Source organism: Salvia hispanica, chromosome 5 (genome assembly GCF_023119035.1).
Source record: "Salvia hispanica cultivar TCC Black 2014 chromosome 5, UniMelb_Shisp_WGS_1.0, whole genome shotgun sequence".
Classification (NCBI taxonomy): domain Eukaryota; kingdom Viridiplantae; phylum Streptophyta; class Magnoliopsida; order Lamiales; family Lamiaceae; genus Salvia; species Salvia hispanica.
This window is the reverse complement of record NC_062969.1, coordinates 1,713,532-1,733,464: the sequence shown is the minus strand read 5'-3', so window position 1 is coordinate 1,733,464 and position 19,933 is coordinate 1,713,532. Positions and strand designations below refer to the sequence as shown.

The 19,933-nt window shown below is 36.0% G+C and overlaps 3 protein-coding genes across 5 annotated transcripts; all 3 read left to right on the top strand.

Annotated features, from left to right (window-relative positions):
• The first annotated feature begins 4,796 nt into the window (after positions 1-4,796).
• On the top strand, positions 4,797-9,461 carry LOC125186112 (probable transcription factor GLK1). 2 transcript variants are annotated; one of them, XM_048082430.1, is made up of 8 exons: positions 4,797-5,043; positions 5,177-5,259; positions 6,527-6,850; positions 7,157-7,297; positions 7,513-7,845; positions 7,917-7,964; positions 8,097-8,222; positions 8,952-9,461. In XM_048082430.1, the coding sequence occupies exons 3-8, from the start codon at positions 6,539-6,541 to the stop codon at positions 9,099-9,101; spliced, it is 1,110 nt and encodes a 369-aa protein (XP_047938387.1). In that variant the 5' UTR covers positions 4,797-5,043; positions 5,177-5,259; positions 6,527-6,538; the 3' UTR covers positions 9,102-9,461. The 2 variants fall into 2 exon arrangements, with proteins under 2 accessions (XP_047938387.1, XP_047938389.1); XM_048082432.1 differs by lacking the exons at positions 4,797-5,043; positions 5,177-5,259 and adding an exon at positions 6,424-6,446.
• A 1,051-nt stretch (positions 9,462-10,512) lies between these two features.
• Positions 10,513-16,029, top strand: LOC125188218 (26S proteasome non-ATPase regulatory subunit 2 homolog A-like; the record flags this gene model as incomplete). The annotated part of the gene is made up of 17 exons (XM_048084980.1): positions 10,513-10,762; positions 10,875-10,975; positions 11,442-11,562; positions 11,661-11,741; positions 11,913-12,092; positions 12,408-12,569; positions 12,748-12,822; positions 13,452-13,610; positions 13,817-13,924; positions 14,015-14,119; positions 14,203-14,343; positions 14,494-14,598; positions 14,696-14,917; positions 15,094-15,207; positions 15,290-15,663; positions 15,773-15,881; positions 16,018-16,029. Coding segments are annotated over exons 1-17 (2,280 nt in total), but the record flags the coding sequence as incomplete, so codon positions are not given.
• A 6-nt stretch (positions 16,030-16,035) lies between these two features.
• Positions 16,036-18,859, top strand: LOC125190901 (DDB1- and CUL4-associated factor 13-like). Of its 2 annotated transcripts, none has more exons than XM_048088324.1 (11): positions 16,036-16,119; positions 16,207-16,296; positions 16,409-16,520; positions 16,735-16,762; positions 17,003-17,101; positions 17,200-17,266; positions 17,365-17,399; positions 17,531-17,605; positions 17,687-17,778; positions 17,995-18,058; positions 18,797-18,859. In XM_048088324.1, exons 1-11 carry the CDS (start codon positions 16,054-16,056, stop codon positions 18,813-18,815), a joined length of 747 nt encoding a protein of 248 aa, XP_047944281.1. In that variant the 5' UTR covers positions 16,036-16,053; the 3' UTR covers positions 18,816-18,859. The 2 variants fall into 2 exon arrangements, with proteins under 2 accessions (XP_047944281.1, XP_047944280.1); XM_048088323.1 differs by having other exon boundaries at positions 17,687-17,782.
• The last annotated feature ends 1,074 nt before the right edge of the window (positions 18,860-19,933 follow it).

Below are 19,933 nucleotides of genomic sequence, written 5' to 3'. Positions count from 1 at the left end.
ATGAAAGCAAATGTGGTTTTTTTTTTTTTTTTAATACTACATAAATATCGTCATTTCACAACACAAATGATAAGATTGAAATATATCTCGAACCCTATGTTTTGCTAAAACAAGGTCAAAATTTACCAAAATGACATAAAGTAATGATGCTCTTCAATATTCAAACATACCAAGTTCAACGAAACAATTCCAGCAATTAAATGTTTAAAAGGTTCGAGCAATAATAGCATATGCATAATCATTGATGGATCGACAACAAAAATAAATTACTAGAAATTGCATAGCTTGGATATTGAAGTATATGATTAATTAATTGCATTTATAGTTAGTTGCTGAATTTAAATACAGAATCTAGTTATATTGTGACCAGCAATAAAAGAATAGTTTATAAAGTCTTATGAAAAGAATAATAATTAATATAGTACTAAGTAATTACTCTTTAATGCTCAAATCTATTTATACTATTATTCTCAATTACTTACTCTTTGTTCTAGAGACATTCTAATGGAATGAATCGATGGAGTCACATTGTGGCTTTACATAAACACTTTTTTGTAAAACACTTAACGAATGAATACTACTCTCTCCATCCCATAATAGATAACATATTTGGGGATTGGCACGTGATTTTAGGTGATGTTGCTTTGTGTGTTAGGTAAAGAGAGAAGATAATATATTTATATTAATGTGAGAAAGAGCTCAAAAAAAAATGTGACATCTTTTGTGGGACAAACTAAAAGGGAAAGTATGACATTTATTATGAGACGGATGGAGTAATATTTTTTGTTTAAATTGAAATTATGTGATATGTTATGTTGAAGTGAATTTCCATCAAAATTGGCAAAGCATTTATAGGTGATGGGAATTACAAAATTGGAATTTTCTATGTTAGGAAAGAAAATTGAAACAAATCACTAAGGCATGGGGCTCCCAAAGCAAGCACCCAAACAAGTACTAAAAGGTGTTATGTGGCTTATTTGGAGCCTCACAATTCTGTTTTGGACTTTTCATTGTCAATTATTATCTCAATTTTTTTTTATAATACTCTCTCTTTTAATTATTCATTCTTGTTCATATGGGGTCATTCTATTTTCATTGATACAGTACTATTCATTTTCCTTTTTATGTATATCCAACACCAACAAAAATCAAAACAAAACAAGACCAACAAAATTGAGCTATTTTTGGGACCTATACAATATATTTTGCTAGTTATATTCCCATTTCAAAGATTTGACTATAGTGTATTTTTTGTGGAATCTTGAAAATAACAAAGACAAACACAACACTATTTGAAAATGCTAATAATTGTACCCATACAATGTGGAGAGATAAAAAGAGATATGATTAAAGGATGGATTTGACTAGTTGAAAAAACAAGGGGCCAACCTCTAAACATAGTGGTATTCTTCTCACCTACTATAGAGAGCAACATAATTCGGCTTTTTGTTTACTAAAATTAATTTATTTTTAAGATTATTCTATATTGAATTGCTTCAAGATTATCCGAGGGTAATTTTATTTAAGAAAAATCAAGAATCCTAAAACTAATCATATATGCTAATGTTTTGAAATTTAGTATCAGACCCTATAAACTCAACTAAACAAGCTTCATAAAATTCAATAGTATTATCTAATTCATCGAACCTCATACTTTTATCTAGGGTTAGTTTTTTATACTTTTATAATTTTATTCATTTTCCTAGATAATAAATCCATCTTTTATAACTTTGCAACGAATGCAAGAGGTTCACGTGTATTGTTTGGCACACACGTCAACTTTAGGTAACTGATAATAGGTTCATATTGTAAACCACACAAACTATAAACGTCATAATATTTTTAATGCCAAATTAATGCTAGTAGTATGTGTATATTGTAATATAGGATGACATAGGAATATTTAGTTCTATGATAGGTCTAATGTGATCTATCTTTTTAAGAAAGGAATATTGGCATCTAATATTACGGAACTTTAAAAAAAATTGAGTTTTTACCATGAATTTTGAAATTGAAAAATAATATCACGAACTTTACCCCGAATTTGTTATTTCTCATCAATAAAAAAATTCACACAAATAATATTATGATACATATTTTTTTTCGTAATTTCTCGACAACAATTTTGAGAGCTTCAAGTTTTTCAAATTTTGAAGATAGTTTTTCTTGAAGCACACGTTCCAAAATCAATCTATTAAAATAACATGAATTTTTTCATTCATAGGAAAAGACAAAACCGGGGTAAAGTTCGTGATATTATTTGTTAATTTTAAAATTTATGGGAAAAACATAATTTTTTGGAAGTTTCATAATATTAGATGTCAATATTCCTTTTAAAAATTATAGCAAATTTTCCATTTTGTATCAAAACCATTAGTACATTATTTTAGGAAAGTACTAGGTATTCCTTATTTTATCATGTACTTCAACACATGGTGTGTTAAAAAAATACTAGGTACAAAATAATGTGTGTGAATTAGCTTAGTGTGGTAGAGCGGTAAGCCGTTAATGCATGGTGCCAAAAGTTTCCGTTTGAGTCCATTGTGACGTGGTTTTTAAATTTTTATTCATTTGCCTCAAAAAAAATAATTGCAAAATAATCAAATTCTATAAATTGGAGCAAATTTATTTTTATATAAATTATTTAATTTTTTTCTCTTTAATATTTTGTGTGCTTTTTTGTGTGCAATGTGTTTTAAGTATTTTGTTTTTATGTGTGTTATTTTAAGTTTTAAATTTGCATGAACTAATGTTATTGCAGATAAAAGTAGAACAATATTAGCAAATGTCTCATATATACAGTATATAACGTAATGGTAGAAAAAGAAGGATATTGGGTAACTTTTTTATTGTATTTTTTCAGAAGAAACTTTTATTTTTGAGTGTAAAGAAGATTGTCTTTAAAAAAACTTTACATAGATAATTTAAAAAGAGTAATGATGAAATCAAGAATTGTTGTTTGATTTTGAATCATTAACATTGGGGAAATGAATATTCCTTGTCGCATACAACGGAAATGGAAATTCACACATGTGAATTATACATTATAACGGTTCTTTGTATGCTAGAATTGTTTAATGAATTCTCAATTTTATTCATTGTAAATTAAATTTTGAACCCTCAATTTTATTAAAAAAACTATAGTGGAGTATAATTTATCAAGTATCCATACTCCATTTATCCATTATTTATAACAGAAAGTGGAAGAACAAGTACGATCGAGAATTATACATGAAGAGAGACGAAAAGATAGAGCAAATGAAACAGCAATACGATGCATGCGAGCAACCCCTCATCGACGGTGCAACACTGATCGCTCCGCTCGTACATTCTCCTGGTCCTTATATAAATATTTGTTGAACTTCTATTTGAAACACTATTGATATGCACCCTCAAAAAGTGTGTTTCATACTACTTTGCATGATTTAAAACTTTATTCATGCAAATTATTTTAAAATATTATTATGGCATTGTTAAAGTACTCTTTGCTACTAGCTATCATCACTAAAAGATTGCTTAATCATTTGTTTCATTTGATTACTTTTTGTGTTCTCTCTTTAATACTTTATTTTCATTATCTTTAAGACCTCGTTCTTTCAAATGTAATCTCTTCATTTTTTACAAGTAATTTTTAGTCGAATTTCGTTTGAATTACGTACTACTAGTATTTAATTTTGTTAGTACAATAGCACAAAATGATGCATGAGACTTTCTATAATATATACTCTAATTTAACTTTTTATTTCACACTCTCTAGTCAAAAGCCATATCGTTATAATCGCAAAATGAAGATTATAAATACATAACAGGAAACGAATAAAATAAATAGAATATTGAAATTTAAAATACACTATCAAATATTAATGCTGACAGCATACTCTCGAAACGTCATAAATCAATGTGTATTTATTATTTTCAAATTGATTAACTTTATTATGGAATAATATGATTTAATCTTATCATTAATGTGAATGAGCTAACATTTATACTAAGGCGAATAGTCAAGCATGCGCCGTTGACATTTTTACTAACAATATTGATAAATATGACTTACGAGTATATTATGTAGATTATTTTTTTTAAAAATAAAGTAGTTTATTTATTAAACGCAATTAGAGGTGCCCACGGTTCAGGAACCGACAGTTACGGTTCAGAACCGCCGGTTCCGGTTTTGGAAATTGTTGAACCGGAACTGAACTGCGAGGGTGTTTCGCGGTTACGGTTACGGTTCCGGTTCCAAAACCGTCGATTTCGGTTCCGAACCGGCGGTTTTTCACGGTTCCAAACCGCTAATTTTTTGCGGTTCCGGCTTGATTTCACGGTTTTTCGGCTGTTTTCGCGGTTCTGGTACGGTTTCGGTTCGAAAATTTTTGAACCTGAACCGAACCACGGTTCAAAAATCGACGGTTTCGGTTCGGGTAAATTCTCACGGTTTCAGTTCGGAACTGTAACCGACCGTTACAGTTTCGGTTTTAACCGCCCGTTCGATAAACCTTGGGCAGGTCTAAACACAATCAATAACAAATTTAGGTTGAGAAGGGGGATCCGATCTCTCATCCAATCATTTCCGTTATTCCCTCGTCATTCATTGCCAGCATCGAATTATCATATGACCGTTGGCTACTAATGCAAATGCGACATTCTTTTACTATGTCCGATTCTATGAGTTTCGTTTTATGAATATATATGTCATAAAATAAGCTTTTAACTTTTTATCACCTAAAAAAGGAAAAGAAAAAATGAATGATAATTATCTATAAGTGAAAATAAGAAACTGAAGCCACAAATAACGTAGTTATGATCACAAGCTTTTTGCAGGCACTCACTCATTCTCACTCATAAACTCATTAATGACTGTTAGCTCTCAGCAAAGAGAGAGAAACAGCGAAAAGCGGAGGAGGCGATCAGAGCCGCGCAGCGCGCACGTGACCGATCTCTGCTGAAATCGCAGCTCGCCGATCCACGGAAGCGCCGCTCGCCGCTGCTGATTTCGACCTGCCGCCGCGCGCATGCCGTCGGAGACGGAAGAAACGCGAGGATCTCGTGAGTTTTGAGCTGGATAATGTTTTGTGGCGTGATTTCAAAGTGTCTACTGCTTTTGATTTGGAGTGGAAGTCGGTGCAGTTTTTTTTTTTCTTCTTCTTATCGATGAGTTAATTGGTTTTTCTGATTTTAGTGTTTCTGTGAGTCGGAGAAGTTGGCGGCGAAGCTGCGGAGTCTGATCCTCGACGGCAGCGAGTTGAGCTTTGAGAGCATGAGGTTCGTAGTTCCTTAATTTTGTGTTTTGCAGCTCATTCCGGCGAGAGATTTGTTGTTATGAGTTTATCTGAAATTGAAGCTGCGTAATGTGTTGTTCTATTGGAGTTTATTTATCTGAAGTTAAGTGCTTCTGTACCGATAATCACTTCTATGGAATAAATGTTGTGCAGTTAATGCTTATCAATGTTGATAGGAGGTGCAATTTAGAAGAATATTAGGCGTTTATGAGCCTTAATTAGACAAATACCGATGTATTGCAGATTTGCAGTGTGTATGTTGGTTTTTTATAGCTAAGAAGGGTATAGTGAATATTCTTCTCTTTAATTGTCCCTAATTATTTAATTCCCAATAATTTTGGAACATTATGATAATATTATAATCTCTTACTATTCAGCATACATATACTTCATTAGATGTAGCGTTGTGGACTTGGTGGGAGGAGTAAAATGGAGTTTCAAGGATGTGAACGCATGGGGATTCAAAAGGTCTTATATAAAGAGAATAGCGAAACTAAAGATTTCACTAATGCATGGGGTCATTAATTGTGTTTCTAGGGCTATTATGTGCATTGGAAAATCTGTGGATTTGGCATCTATCTTTTGTGACTACATCTCCCTGTCATTTAAATCGGCAGGACATATGAATTCAATGTTTGTTTCTCTAACTCATAAGGGAAATTAGGCCATCCGGTCTCGTGTGCTTGTTGTGAAAGTTTACTGGAATCAAATTAAGTATAAAGTCAAATTGGGATTTCTGAGATCCAGTTCTTTATAATTCAATGACACTAGAAATAAAAAACAGAAAATAGGAGGAAAGGAGATTGATTTATAGGCTATAGCTAATGCAGTTTAGCATCTTTCTACCAGAAAGAGAATTGATGTGCAACCTAGTTTATATAGCTTATAATATCAGCAGCAATGTAGAAATTTCTATTACTATTATGGAAAGAGAAAAAGATTATTTTTTTATTAGATATTTTATTGAATGTTTGTATGCAGCAAATTTACTTTATATAGCTTATAACATCTGCACTAATGTAGTATCTACATCATTATGGGATAACGCACTTTAAGTTTTTCATGTGTAAACTACCATGGATGTATAAAATACTGCAGAATGCTTTGTGTCCATCAATGAGTAAAAGTGAAAGACAAAAGCTTGATGGACAGTTAGTTTCTCAATGAAACGTAATGAGTTCTTACCTTCTTCTGTAATGGGAATCTGCTTGACAATGCTGACCTATTGTTGGGATCACCAAAATATGCAGCTGGACTTGGAGATGGACCGAAAAGTTTGTGCTCAAATCTCTTCTAGTGCTTGTGACGAATCGGAGATGAGTTCTAATGCTACTGGATCTGTTCAAGTTGACATAGATGATGAAGGAAATATTCTTATCAAAGAAGAAAAGGCTCCTGCCGCTTCTGCCTCGGCATCAGCCTCAAATCATGGTTCGGGGTCAAGCATAATTCAGGAAGAGGAAACTGTGAGTGTAAAGGAGAAATTGGTGGCTAATCTGTATCCCAGAAAAGTTGATAAAGGAAGAAAGTCATCAGCTCATACAAACAGTTCTTCAGGGAAGAGGAAAGTGAAGGTAATTACAAGTAATCTAAAAAAAACTAGTATAACTTATATTCAAACAGTTTAGGCTCGATATATGATTTTTTTTTTCCTTATTTGGAAAACCGATACACATTAAATTGCTTCTACCAACTTAATTTCCACAATCATGCTTGTGGAGTATGACATGGCACATTTACTATCACCATCTTAAGTTTGGTGGTTTTATGAACATTAGTTTAGGATTGATGTTGGGCTCCAGTGAGTGATGTAGGCTGAGTTGCATTCATTTGACTTTTGGAAAGAAGATGCTGAATGGCTTCTCAATTTATGTGCATAGGTGGATTGGACACCTGAGCTGCACAAACAGTTTGTTCAAGCAGTTGAACAGCTTGGCGTGGACAAGGCCGTGCCTTCAAAGATTCTTGAGCTTATGGGAACTGATTGTCTTACTCGCCATAATATTGCCAGCCATCTTCAAGTATGCACATACCTTTTGCTTTTTACCTTCAAGTATGCACATACCTTTCCAGAAACAGGATGCATCAACTCTTAATCTCATTTGTAAAATGGTTTAGTTTGCAGTTTTCCTTTTTCCTAGGCTAGCCTACTATGTTGGCTAATTTCTTATATTTGTCACTTTTTTTCTGGCTAATTCAATAATGTGTAGTCAAATGAGTTTCTCTTAATTTGCAGAAGTATCGATCTCATAGGAAACATATGCTAGCTCGAGAAGCAGAGGTAGCAACCTGGAGCCGAAAGAAGCAGCTATACAGAACCACAGGGAGCACAGGCAAGAGTGATGCAAACTCTTGGGCTGTACCCGCCACGGGGTTCCCCCCAGTGACATCAGTGTCTCGTTCTAGACCCTTCCATGTTTGGGGTCATCCATCACCAAACCAATCGTTGGTTTATATGTGGCCTGGTCATCCAGCCTCGTCACCTTCTCCTCCTGCTTGGGGTGCTGGTCATCCTCCGCCACCATCTCTACCTGGGGACCCTTCTTTCTGGAACTGTCACCACCAAAATGTAAGTTCATCACTTATATATTGTTCTGTGGTTACTCTTCTGGTTCTAATGGCTCCTTTCGACATATGTAGGTTCCTGCACAAGGAATGCCTTACTATCCCTCTCATTTTCCTCAACCGGTAACTACTAATAACATACTAGTTGTTTGATTTTCAGTGGCATCACTGTGGTTTTTCGTGTTCATGTCTAATCTGAAAGTGCCGATTCACATAAATGATGATATGTTTCCATTTGACCAAACAATGATGCAGACATTTGCAACTCCACCGGTCCAAGGACTACCACCTTCTTCTATGTACAGAGTAGCACCAAGCATAGGTGTCCCTGTCGGCCTAACTGGACAAAAACCGGTACAACCACTAATGGAATCTCACCTGGTGAGATTTTTTTCTTCAGCCCTTTACTTCGCATCACATTCGTTCAAAAGTAATTCTAAGATGGTCGCTGAAAAAAGGCATCGACTGAATCAGTTCATTGGCTCTTTGTTCTAAATGCTGTTAGTTTCTTTCTAGCTTTCTGACATCCAGTAAGACTGAATGTAGCGAATTTAACCAGTGAACAAATTGTTTCCAGCAGTAACTAAAAAACTTAGACGAACCTAATGATCACAGACAAAACTAGGAACAAAGTGTCTCATGATTTACTTTTATGTAAAGACTAAATAGCCTACACTTAAGTGATTAGAAGGTAAAACTAAACTAAACTAAAGAAGAATTAAACAAATAACGCTTGATTGTAAAACTGAACTAAAGAAATAAAATCATTAGCAAGTAGCAACCTTCATCCAGGATCTTCCCATGAACAAAGTTTAAATCGAGGATGCTTATTTCTTCTAAACTTCCGACTTGGTTCTTTAACTGCGTCATCCTAGCATTATTGTTACTATTGTGACTCAAGTATCTACACTATGGTCTATTTACATTATATTTGAATCTTGTAACACCACTAGATGATGCATACGTACTAAATCTTTATCCGTGTCACATGTAAGTGGTAACTAGATGTAGTTTGAATCTATCATGGCATTACATTCGATGCAAAAGCTTGAAGTATGTTGTCAATATTACCTTATGTTTCTGACTCCACAGTCATAAATGTTGTGGCAGTCTACGGAGAGCATAGATGCAGTTATAGGGGACGTCCTATCAAAGCCATGGCTGCCGCTGCCACTTGGGCTCAAGCCCCCATCCACAGACAGCGTCGTGGTGGAGCTGCAACGCCAAGGAATATCAAAGATACCACCAATCCGTGCTTAACCAGAAGTTCGTACGATCTCTCCCATGTTACCTTAGATGGAAATTATCTCCGTGTGCATAACTTGTCTCCTCAGTCCTCCTCCGTTCTTAGTTTTGTCTGCCTGACGAGTTGAATCGAGCTACTCCAGCGAAAGTTCTTATATGAATCGCGTGAGCATAGAGCGTGTTCGACGTCGACGACGTGACATAATCTTTGGCACCAGATTCATATGAATTTTCCATATAAGTGGAAGTATGGAAGTCGAATGTTGTGAAAATATTTGTAAATGAGGACACTCTGTGACTGGCTTTAATCCAACAGTAGTCTCAACTGAGGACACCATGCACTTGCGTGGGCCCCCTTGCTCTGTTTTTCTCTCACATGTTTGAGATCCACACATTTGTTCCATTTTATGCACTTCATTATCTCTAAAGATAAAATTTGATTTGGTTCAAAATTGATCGTGCACATGTATGTATCTTTTAAAAAAATCGTATAATACTTATGACCAGTGGCGAATCTAGGAATTTATATTCGGGAGTACGAGTAGTCGAATAGGAATAGGGGTACATTTTAATATAAAATTAAAATTTTCTATATATATATATATATATAATAGTACTAAATAAATAAATAAAAAGGGGGGGTCACTTGAACCCCCTGGTTACCACCTCCCTCCGCCACTGCTTATGATAATTCGCTGCAACAGCACTCCCTCGGTCTTGCCCCATGTTCGACCCCCTTTTTTGGTGTTGTTGTGAATGCTCTCCCTTGGTTGCGCCTCATGTTAGATCCATTTTTTTCGTGTCGTTGTGAATGCTCTAATAAAGGCATTTTCAATCATTTATACCAAACTCAAATCCATTTTTTGAGCGTATACATGTATGTATCTTTTAAGAAATCGTATACTTTATGATACTCCGCTACAACAGCACTCCCTCGGTCTCGCCCCATGTTCAACCCCCTTTTTTTGGTGTTGTTGTGAATGCTCTCCCTCGGTTGTGCCTCATGTTAGATCCATTTTTTTTTTCATACAGTTGTGAATGCTCTAATAAAGGCATTTTCAATCATTTATACTAAAACTCAAATTCAAACTTAAACTCATTTTTGAGTATATGTGTCACACCAAAAACTAATTTTACATCAATCATTTACACCATTTTTGAGTATATGCTTTATATTATTCAATTATTTTTTCTCTTTCGAATTTTATCAATTATATATTAAAATTTGTGTAATCTTCAAATAATTTTTTTTATGAACCTGAGGGAGTACATTATGTATATATCAAATCACTCATGATTTTCCAAAAGGATGGAATAAACAGCAAAGCCCAATCTTGGTTTGAAAGTAAAAGTTGGGCCGTCGTAAGTAGCCCAATTTTGCATCTCCTTTTACACTAACTTCACACTTTGCTTGGCGAAAAGGAAAGCTTCTCTCTCATTATTTATTCATATACACTCACTCCCGGCTTCGTTCAGCTCAATTTCATTCGTCTAGGGCTCAAGATTGCTGTGTCGATCCACAAATTGTGTTTCTCTATCAATTTCTCGGCAATCTAGCACTACACATGGCACCTGCGGAGCCTAACAGCAGTGGCGGAGCCACCCAAGGACAGCCGCCGGTTAAGGCGCCGGCGAACGACGCCAAAAAAAAGGATGAGAAGAAGGACGAAGATCTCGTAAGTTTGTAGAAATGATTGTGTCACTTAAATGAGCTCGGAATTTGGCGCCGATCGACATTTGAAGCTTAATTCATGGATTCATGCCCCTCCCCTTTGTTTTGTGTTGTAGTCGGAGGAGGACTTGGCGTTGAAGCAGCAATTGGAGCTGTACGTAGAGAGAGCACAGGATACGGATCCTGGATTGCAGAAAGTTGCGCTAGAGAGCATGCGGTGAGTGGTCTTAGTTAATCTATTCAGAATTGAAGTTAGCTGGATGATTTTGTAAACTTTTAGCTGTGCTGCAGTTTAGTGCATTGCCTAATTGAATTGGAATTCTCTCGATTCAGTTAGATTGACATCAACCACTACGTTTACAGCAACAAAGTTGCATACCAGAAATTCCTTACCAAATATTTGAGGATTAGATATAAGCTTATGCTGTTACTTGCTTTTCAAAAAAGCCTTATACTGTTTGTTTTTTAGTAGATTAATCCTTTTATTTTTTACCTTTAGGTAATGAGCTTCAGATTTTCAACTTGCCTTTTTTCTAGTATTAACCATGCAAACCTTAAAGTATGCAAACCTCGCATTAGTTTCTGTCCCTAGTTCACACTTTGTAACATTTCCATGAACTGAGTTTTGCTTCAGCATAGAACAAGTTGTTTGTGGATGCTTATAGTTAATTTTTATTATCTAGGCAAGAAATTCGTACTGCGACCAGCTCTATGACTTCAGTGCCCAAGCCACTGAAGTTCTTACGGCCTCATTATGGAACTCTACAAGCACACTACGAGAAAATGTCAGAATCAGATTTGAAGGTGATAGTTATTGATTTTGTTTTTTTTTTTCTTTCTTTCATGCTCACAGCTCACCTCGTCTCCGTTTATTTATCTTTTGACTTTGTTTGCTCCTTCAGAAACTGCTTGCGGACATACTCTCTGTTTTGGCCTTGACAATGTCCCCTGAAGGAGAAAGAGTATGTGGCATTTATTATTTGGTGCAATATAAAATAGTCTATGGTTCCTTTTCCAGCATATTAGTGCCTGTCTTTGGTGTCACTTATTGTCCCTCTGGCAAGCTTCTGGGACCTCTAAAAGACTAAATTATTCTATTTGCTGTTATGAATGCTGTTTTATTCCTTCATTTCTGATCAAACTCCATTGTTCAGTTAATTTTGGTTTTTGCTTGGCTTAAACCTCAAGCTGAGGTTCTTATTGAACAAATGAACAGCATATTTACTTTTAGTTACATGTGGGAGTCAGAACTATGTAAGCTAGAGCTAGTGAAGAATCTTTACCGCTTCTTTTTAGCTACAGAAGCTGTAAAAGAAATCCATTTTGGAATTGAAGTACTTTTGTAAGCTATATTATTACATATTGGATGCTCAGAAGAATCTCAAATTATCTCTGGTTGATTCTACTCATGAGTGTCATCATTGTCAGAAATGTTTTATTTGTTGGATATGGTCACTGCCTCATTCTTTATGAAAATTACATAATATATAATCTTTTCTGTATGCTGGTGTAGAGTGTTGTGAATTTTAACCAAAGAAATTACAGAGACTTACTTTGAATTCCCAATTTCATACTGAGAGGAGAGCCAAAAGTAAATGGTGACAATTTACGAATTTTAGATTAATTTTCAAATTCTTGGATGGTAGTAGGAATATTACTTGACAACATTGCAATGCTGCATATCGAAAATTTCCAGATATCTTCCCGGACCAGATGACATGTTAGTTTTGGATATTGCACATTCTATCTATATGAAATTTGAAGAGTATCCAAGAGCACTGCAGATTGCGTTGTATCTCGATAACTTCCAGGTTCATACTTCTGTATTTATGAGATATTGTAGCAAATAAAAAATTATTGGGATCAAACTTAGTAACTTTATATTTGTTACGAAATGAAAATTCCAATATGATATACTTAACACATTTAGTGGAGAAAACTATTATCAAATTTCCGCATTAGTTATGTTGACTGGGTGCACCATTGCAGTATGTGAGTGAACTTTTCCAGCGTTGTAAAGATCCTCTGAAAAGGCAGCAGTTTTGCTTCATCCTGGCTCGCCATGTAAGTTATCTTGAATTTGGTCTTTCAACCCAATTATGCTGCCATCAAAACTTCCCCTTTCTCTTTCCCCAATCCCATTTAGATTTTTCTTCTTTTATGCTGTTTTGGTGTTGTCTTGGTTAAATGGGTGCATGGATAGAGTTCACATCTTGTTTCTAATATTTGGATAAGTAGTGTCCAATCGGGTAGCTTGTAAGGGCTCTGCCAATAGAATGAATAATGTGCCGTGGTGGTGGTGCACATATTTTGTCATACAAGCTTTTGCCATGTAAGTTTAGTTTTGTTATGATTCCTTTGTAAGGTGGTTCGTTTGATCATGTCCTGCAAGGATACTTTTCTTTTGCCATTATGGGGGTCACACTGAAGTTAGGTGTGGAGGATGGAAACTGGAAAGTCTAGTTGATGATAGTTTGGTGCCCCACTTACTTGATTTTATTTCATTGTCAATGCATATCCTCAATAGTGCATGATTTTCTGAGATTACACTCACTAAAATGAACTTATGTCAATGCGCAAAAATGTAATCTTGTTACTCTTGTTATCCTAAGAGAGAGGCACTGTTTTGCATTTAGTCTCACCTGAATTTCTTCCCATCAGTTACAATGTGCTAATGGTACTGTCATGTGCAGGGTGTTTCTTTTGAACTTACTGAAAGCATGATTGCAGACGATGGAGAAAGGTATGCTTTGCAAGAGATCATCAACAATACCAGATTGAGTGGAGGCTATCTAACACTTGCTCGTGATATTGAAGTCATGGAGCCCAAATCTCCTGAGGATATATACAAGGTAGACTCTCTTTAGCATTGATGTTCTGTTAGCTATGATTGTTGCATCATGCATTTATTCTTGATTTGTCGATAAACATCCAATATTAATATGGACATACCCCATGCTGGTGCTATTGTTTTATTTATTTTCCATATAGTTCCTTCAAGATGAACGTAATGCTCAAAATAATTTGTTTGTTTCTATATTTTTTGTTGGCTTGGCAGGCACATCTAATTGAAGGCCGTGGTAGTGGTGGGGGAACTGTTGATTCTGCCAGGCAGAATTTGGCAGCAACATTTGTTAATGCATTTGTAAATGCTGGTTTTGGTCAGGTTCGTATAAGATTGCATGTGCTAATCGCAAGGGAATATTTTCCTATGTTTCTTTTATGCTGAGTGTGGTGTTCCCTTTCGCCTGTGAAGGATAAGTTGATGACAGTTCCAGCTGAAGCATCTAGTGGTGGTTCTTCGTCAAGCTGGCTCTTCAAAAATAAGGAACATGGGAAAGCCAGTGCTACAGCAAGTCTGGTGTGTCTCTACTCTGTATTGCGCTCTTGCTTTTTATATTTTCTCATTTGGCCGGGCTAATCCTTCTGTTTGAACTTCTCTAGGGCATGATTATGCTTTGGGATATTGATTCTGGACTTGCACAACTGGACAAGTATTTCCACAGTCCTGACACTCATGTCGTAGCTGGTGCATTACTGGGAGTTGGGATTATAAACACTAACGTCCAGAGTGATTGTGATCCTGTAAGTTGTAAAGAATTTTTGCAATACAAAATCTTCTCCAAACGAAATTGAGGAAATACATTTGTATTTAGTGTTAATTTATAACCACTATGCTACTAAATATGTAATTTAATTTGTTCCTGAGCTCTAAAATGTTATATGCTTTCTCAGGCATTGGCACTATTGGCGGAGTATGTGGAGAAAGAAGATGCTTCGATTAAAATAGGTGCAATAATGGGTCTAGGTCTTGCATATGCAGGTTCTCAAAATGAGCAAGTGGGTTTTCTTTCTCTCACTTTTCATTCAAATTGGCCGACCAAAAATTTATATCCCTGATTATATGCAGTTTATCTAATTTTTATAACATTATCAGATACGTAGCATATTAATGCCCCTCCTCCTAGATGGAAGATCATCTGTTGATGTGATTGCATTTGCTGCTATTGCGTTGGGCCTAGTATATGTGGGTTCTTGTAATGAAGATGTTGCCCAGAACATTGTACTTGCATTGATGGAACGAAGTGAGGCAGAACTGGGGGACCCCTTAGCTCGTTTCTTGCCTTTGGGCCTCGGTCTGCTTTTCTTAGGGAAGCAGGTAATCATTATCTCCCTCCGTGCTTAAAAATTAGCTACCCCGTGCCTCTTCGCCTTCCAATTAATAAAACTTGATTATCATTAGGGACCATTCTGTATAAAACCGGAAAGCTTCTTGTTCTGTCTTCTTTAATGCTCCCTTTATAGTTGCTAATATTTTATCTCTATATCTGACAGGAAAATGTTGAAGCTACAGCTGAGGTTTCAAAGACATTTAATGAAAAAATTAGGAAACACTGTGACATGACCCTCCTATCTTGTGCATATGCAGGAACTGGAAATGTTCTGAAGGTAACAAATTCTTAATGTTGGTTGGACTGAGGATGAACTTTGCTCCAATGTCTATTATTTTACCAAATTGCATTTATCACAGGTGCAACACTTCCTGGGTCAGTGCGCACAACATCTTGAGAAGGGCGAATCCTACCAGGGGCCAGCTGTTCTAGGAATTGCTATGGTAGCAATGGCTGAAGAACTCGGGCTTGAGATGGCCATTCGTTCACTGGAGCATCTTTTGCAGTACGGGGAGCAGAATATTAGAAGGGCTGTTCCATTGGCACTTGGTCTCCTTTGTGTATCTAATCCTAAGGTAATATGCTCTTGGTGTCTCCAGGTTTCACGTCGAAATGCAAGTATTTATATTATAGATTCTAAAATGCAGGTCCGCATTGCTCAAGGTCTTGTTCATCTTGGCAAAGGGTTGTTGACTCTTTCTCCTTATCATTCTGAACGTGCTCTCCTGTCACCGTAAGTTACATATCGAAAATTCTATTTGATTTTGATCATTCCCTAGAGCCTGAAATAGGAGGCCTATTGGAAGATAATAATCTTGGCTCCGTTTTATGCCTTCTACCAGGACTGCACTTGCTGGACTTGTGGTCATGCTGCACGCATGTCTCGATATGAAGGCTATAATCTTGGGGAAATATCATTACGTTCTATACTTCCTCGTTCTAGCCATGCAGGTAATCCGAATAATGATGGATCCGAAGCAATGACGGCTTCGTATTCTTTTTGGTCCCATTCTTCTCCGTTCTTCCCCTTCCTCAGCATCACTATGCTATTTTTCTAAACAAAGCTGTCTGTCTCACTCACCCACAGCCAAGAATGCTGTTAATTACAGACGCACTTCACACAATGAAGGTGAAAGTAATTTCTCGCTCTACCGATGAATTCACCCGAGAACGAAGTCAGGACCTTCAGGTTTTCTCCATCCCACCACTTTTCCTAATGCCAATTTTTTTGATTTTGCGATGGGGGCAAATTGATATTTTGGGGGTTTTTTCGCAGAGGGTGTTCCGCAACTTTGATCCTACCCTTCGCACCCAAGAGAAAGCAGTCGAGTATGTTCGCGCTCTCAATGCAGCTAAATTAGATAAGGTGGCTCTCTCCTCTGATATTTGGGTGTAACAGTTTTTTTAATAAATATTTGCAGCTCAATTTTATGATTAGATGAGTAAATGGCTGAAATTTGGGCTCTTTTGTTGCGTAGATATTTGCGCGTCCTTTCATTGGGGCCATGGATGGGCACATTGATGCGGTTTCGGCGATGGCTAAGAACCCAGCTAATTTGAAGTGGCTTTTTTCGGGGTCTATGGATGGAGGTATGCTTTTGTTGCAACTTTCTATGTATTTTGATATGTTGTTGTATAATACGAAGGAATGAAGCAAATTAAAGATGAGGATAGTTATTGGTTGATTCAAAAGAAATTGCTTGATTTGTTCTTTGAAGGTGGAAAATGGTGTTTAAGCATTTTTATAAGTGATGAGATGTGTTTTTATTAGAAACTAACACTCCTACTTTGTTTCCATCTACAGATATTCGTCTTTGGGATTTGGCTACTAGGTAATGCAAACAACAGCCTCTGACTTGTTTCATATATTAACTAATCTTGGGATAACTATTTAGATTTCCCTTTCTTTCCGCATATGTATTTGTAGCATGTAGATATACTAATATCTTAAGTGTAACATTTGGTCAAGTGCATTTGTTGGATGCTTAAGAGAAACCTTTGCATATTAGTTAGCAGATGGCTGATATTTTAGTTGTTTATGCCTTGAAAATGTATATTTGCTGTGCCATCAGGCAGACAGTATGCCAGTTTCCTGGTCACCAAGGTGCCGTACGGGGTCTGACAGCATCAACAGATGGTCGTGTTCTTGTTTCATGTGGGACTGATTCCACGTAAGGCTTTATATCTGAATGTCTAAAACTGTTCAAGTTTTGGTTTAGATGGGAATTCTTATACCTATACAATGTTGGATTGGTTCTTCACTTTTCAGTGTCAGGCTCTGGAATGTTCCCCTTCCTACTCACGCCCAAGATGATTCATCGGATAACGAAGCCAAGGTTAATATTTGTTATTTATCTTTTCTATCATCTCAGTTCAAATACCAGCTGATCTTCTGTTACCTAAACAAGTGCATTTGGATTTGGTTTTCTGGCAGCCACTAGCAACCTATGTTTGGAAAAGTGCCTTCTGGTAAATTTTATTTGTTTTATATGAAATGTCTTACGTGACTTCACAACTATGCATAACATAATCTGGTTTTGCTTCATAACACTCTTGATTTAAAACACTTCTTGTCTCCGTCGTGTATTATTCTCTCTCAGGGGTGTTGATCACCAAGAGAATGGGGAACTTTTTGCCACAGCTGGAGCTCAAGTAGACATATGGAACCACAACAGGTTTTTAAGTGCCTTCATATGTATGTTTTGTTATTTGAAAATGCATTAGGTTCCAACACATTATATCTCTTTCACAATCAGGTCTCAGCCAATCAACACTTTTGAATGGGGCAAAGATACAGTTATATCTGTGCGGTTTAATCCAGGGGAACCAAATGTATTAGCAACATCAGGCAGGTCTGCATTTTTCATGACTGCAGTATTTTATTCAGATATCTGTAATGTGCTCTCTAACTAACTTCCCTGTGGTGTAAAAGTCACTATTCATGCATGAAAAGTATTGTATGCATAGTTATTGACGATGCAATGTTCACACAGACTGAGTTTTGACAAGATTGGCATGTGATTTTAGGTAGCTATATTAAAATTTTTCACCTTTGCAATTGCAGTGATCGAAGCATTACTATATATGATTTACGGCTGTCTTCTCCTGCAAGAAAGATTATTATGCAGGTTAGTGAATTGAATTTATTTTGTCTGTATGTGAACAATACTTTTTGTTTATTACGTGACATATCCATGTTTAGAACTTGCTGGAGCTAAAATATTTTTGGGCTTATATAATGAACTCATTAGTTGCTATCACATTTTATTATAGTTAAGAATTTACCCTAGAAATAGAAATTACTTTTAACTAGCTCCATTCCTAGTTCTCCTTGAGTGGCATTGTCTGTTATTGGAATATTGGGTACTGTGTTACTTTTTTACGCTGAAACAGCATATAACTTGAGTTCCTGCAATGACTTTATCGCTAATATCTACTGGCATGTTATAATATTTTAATTTTAATTGTTCTAATAATAAGGTTTCTTGCATTAAGACTAGTTGATATGCCTGCATCTTCCTACAGAGGTATCATTCTCTACTAGCATTTATTAGAAGTTAAAAGCATTTGGTAGAGAGCCAACATATTGTCTCTCTCTTTAGGGTTTGGAAGAGAGCTCTGCATTGCTTGATTATTGGCCTGAACTCAATTGTTTTTTGATCTGAATATATGGATCTTATAGACTTGTACTGCTGAAGAATTGAATGTTAAGCTGCGATTTTATGATGGTCACGTCGCATTTAGCAATCTGTTTGTTTACCTTTTGTTTTTTATGGATGCTCATCGGCCTAATTTTTACATATATTATTGCATTTTATTTTAATTAGTTAATTACATTTCCTAAAGATTTGTCTCGTCTTCCACAGACAAAAACAAATTCCATAGCATGGAACCCAATGGAGCCTATGAACTTTACAGCTGTAAGCTAATTCTGCAACTACTTGTCTTCCTTTTCTCGCATAGTCAGGTACATTCAGTTTTACTATAAAGAGTTACTGGAAGGTTAGACCATTTACCAAAAATAGAAAAAAAAAAACAAAGTGGACAACTTTTCATGGACGGACCAAAATGGAAAAACTAGACGGCATTTCACGGACGGAGATATTGTTTTAGCTAAAATAAAAATACGTTATTGATCGTGTTTTAGGTGCGAAGAAAATCTTTAATTATAAGGTTTGAACGATTTAAGTGAAAAATATATTAAAATAATTTATTAACATTCAAGCCATTTTGACAACAAAAATTCCTCACTGAAAAGAAAATACTAAGCACAACTTAGGTGATGTTCGGTTTACAAGATAATATCAAAATTCAATCTAAGATTGAGTTGTAAGATTATTTTAGTCATAGGCTATGACTGATTATCATATGATTATCCATTTAGGATTAAGTTGAGAGACTAAATCTCATGAACCAAACACCCTACTAATTTAATCCGGAATACAATCTCGCAAACCGAACACCCTTTAACTGGCAAGATGAATTCTATCCATTCCATTGTTACCATGCAACTTAGTTGGTAAGACGTTTCCATCCAATCAATCGTTAACGATCAACCACAACTTATGATGTGCGACGTCCATTCATCCAATTAATCCTCAATGATAAGCAAACGTCAATTAGTAAGAAGTTTTTATCCGAGTCATTCGTCGCAACTCAATTGGTAAGACGTTTCTCATTCAATCAATAGATTCGAGTATGTACAAGGTCCATCGCTATCAATATCAACGAGATAAAATAGAGAATTTATATTTAATCCATCTTAAAAACAACTACTAGTAGGGTTTTAGAAAAACCCTTCAATTTTAACTCCAATAAACCCATTTTCATCATTTCCTTCCCAAATTTCAATCAGCTCCAAAATGGCTATCGCCGCCGCCAGATCCGTTTTCCGGTCGTCGGCCGTCCGCAGCGCCGCCACGAGGCTGGCGTCCCAAGCGAAGTCCGCTCCCTCCCCTTTATTTAGCCTAATGCTTAAAATTGGTATGCTGATGGATTGCCTA

Bases quoted from the DNA above. Each gene is read 5' to 3' on its own strand.
- LOC125186112 (XM_048082430.1), top strand. From the start codon at position 6,539: ATGGACCGAAAAGTTTGTGCTCAAATCTCTTCTAGTGCTTGTGACGAA. The intron at 7,846-7,916 runs GTAAGTTCATCA...CGACATATGTAG, and splicing joins GGAACTGTCACCACCAAAAT to GTTCCTGCACAAGGAATGCC. The intron at 7,965-8,096 runs GTAACTACTAAT...ACAATGATGCAG, and splicing joins CCTCTCATTTTCCTCAACCG to ACATTTGCAACTCCACCGGT.
- LOC125190901 (XM_048088323.1), top strand. From the start codon at position 16,054: ATGAAGGTGAAAGTAATTTCTCGCTCTACCGATGAATTCACCCGAGAA. The intron at 17,102-17,199 runs GTAAGGCTTTAT...TTCACTTTTCAG, and splicing joins TCATGTGGGACTGATTCCAC to TGTCAGGCTCTGGAATGTTC. The intron at 17,267-17,364 runs GTTAATATTTGT...GTTTTCTGGCAG, and splicing joins CATCGGATAACGAAGCCAAG to CCACTAGCAACCTATGTTTG.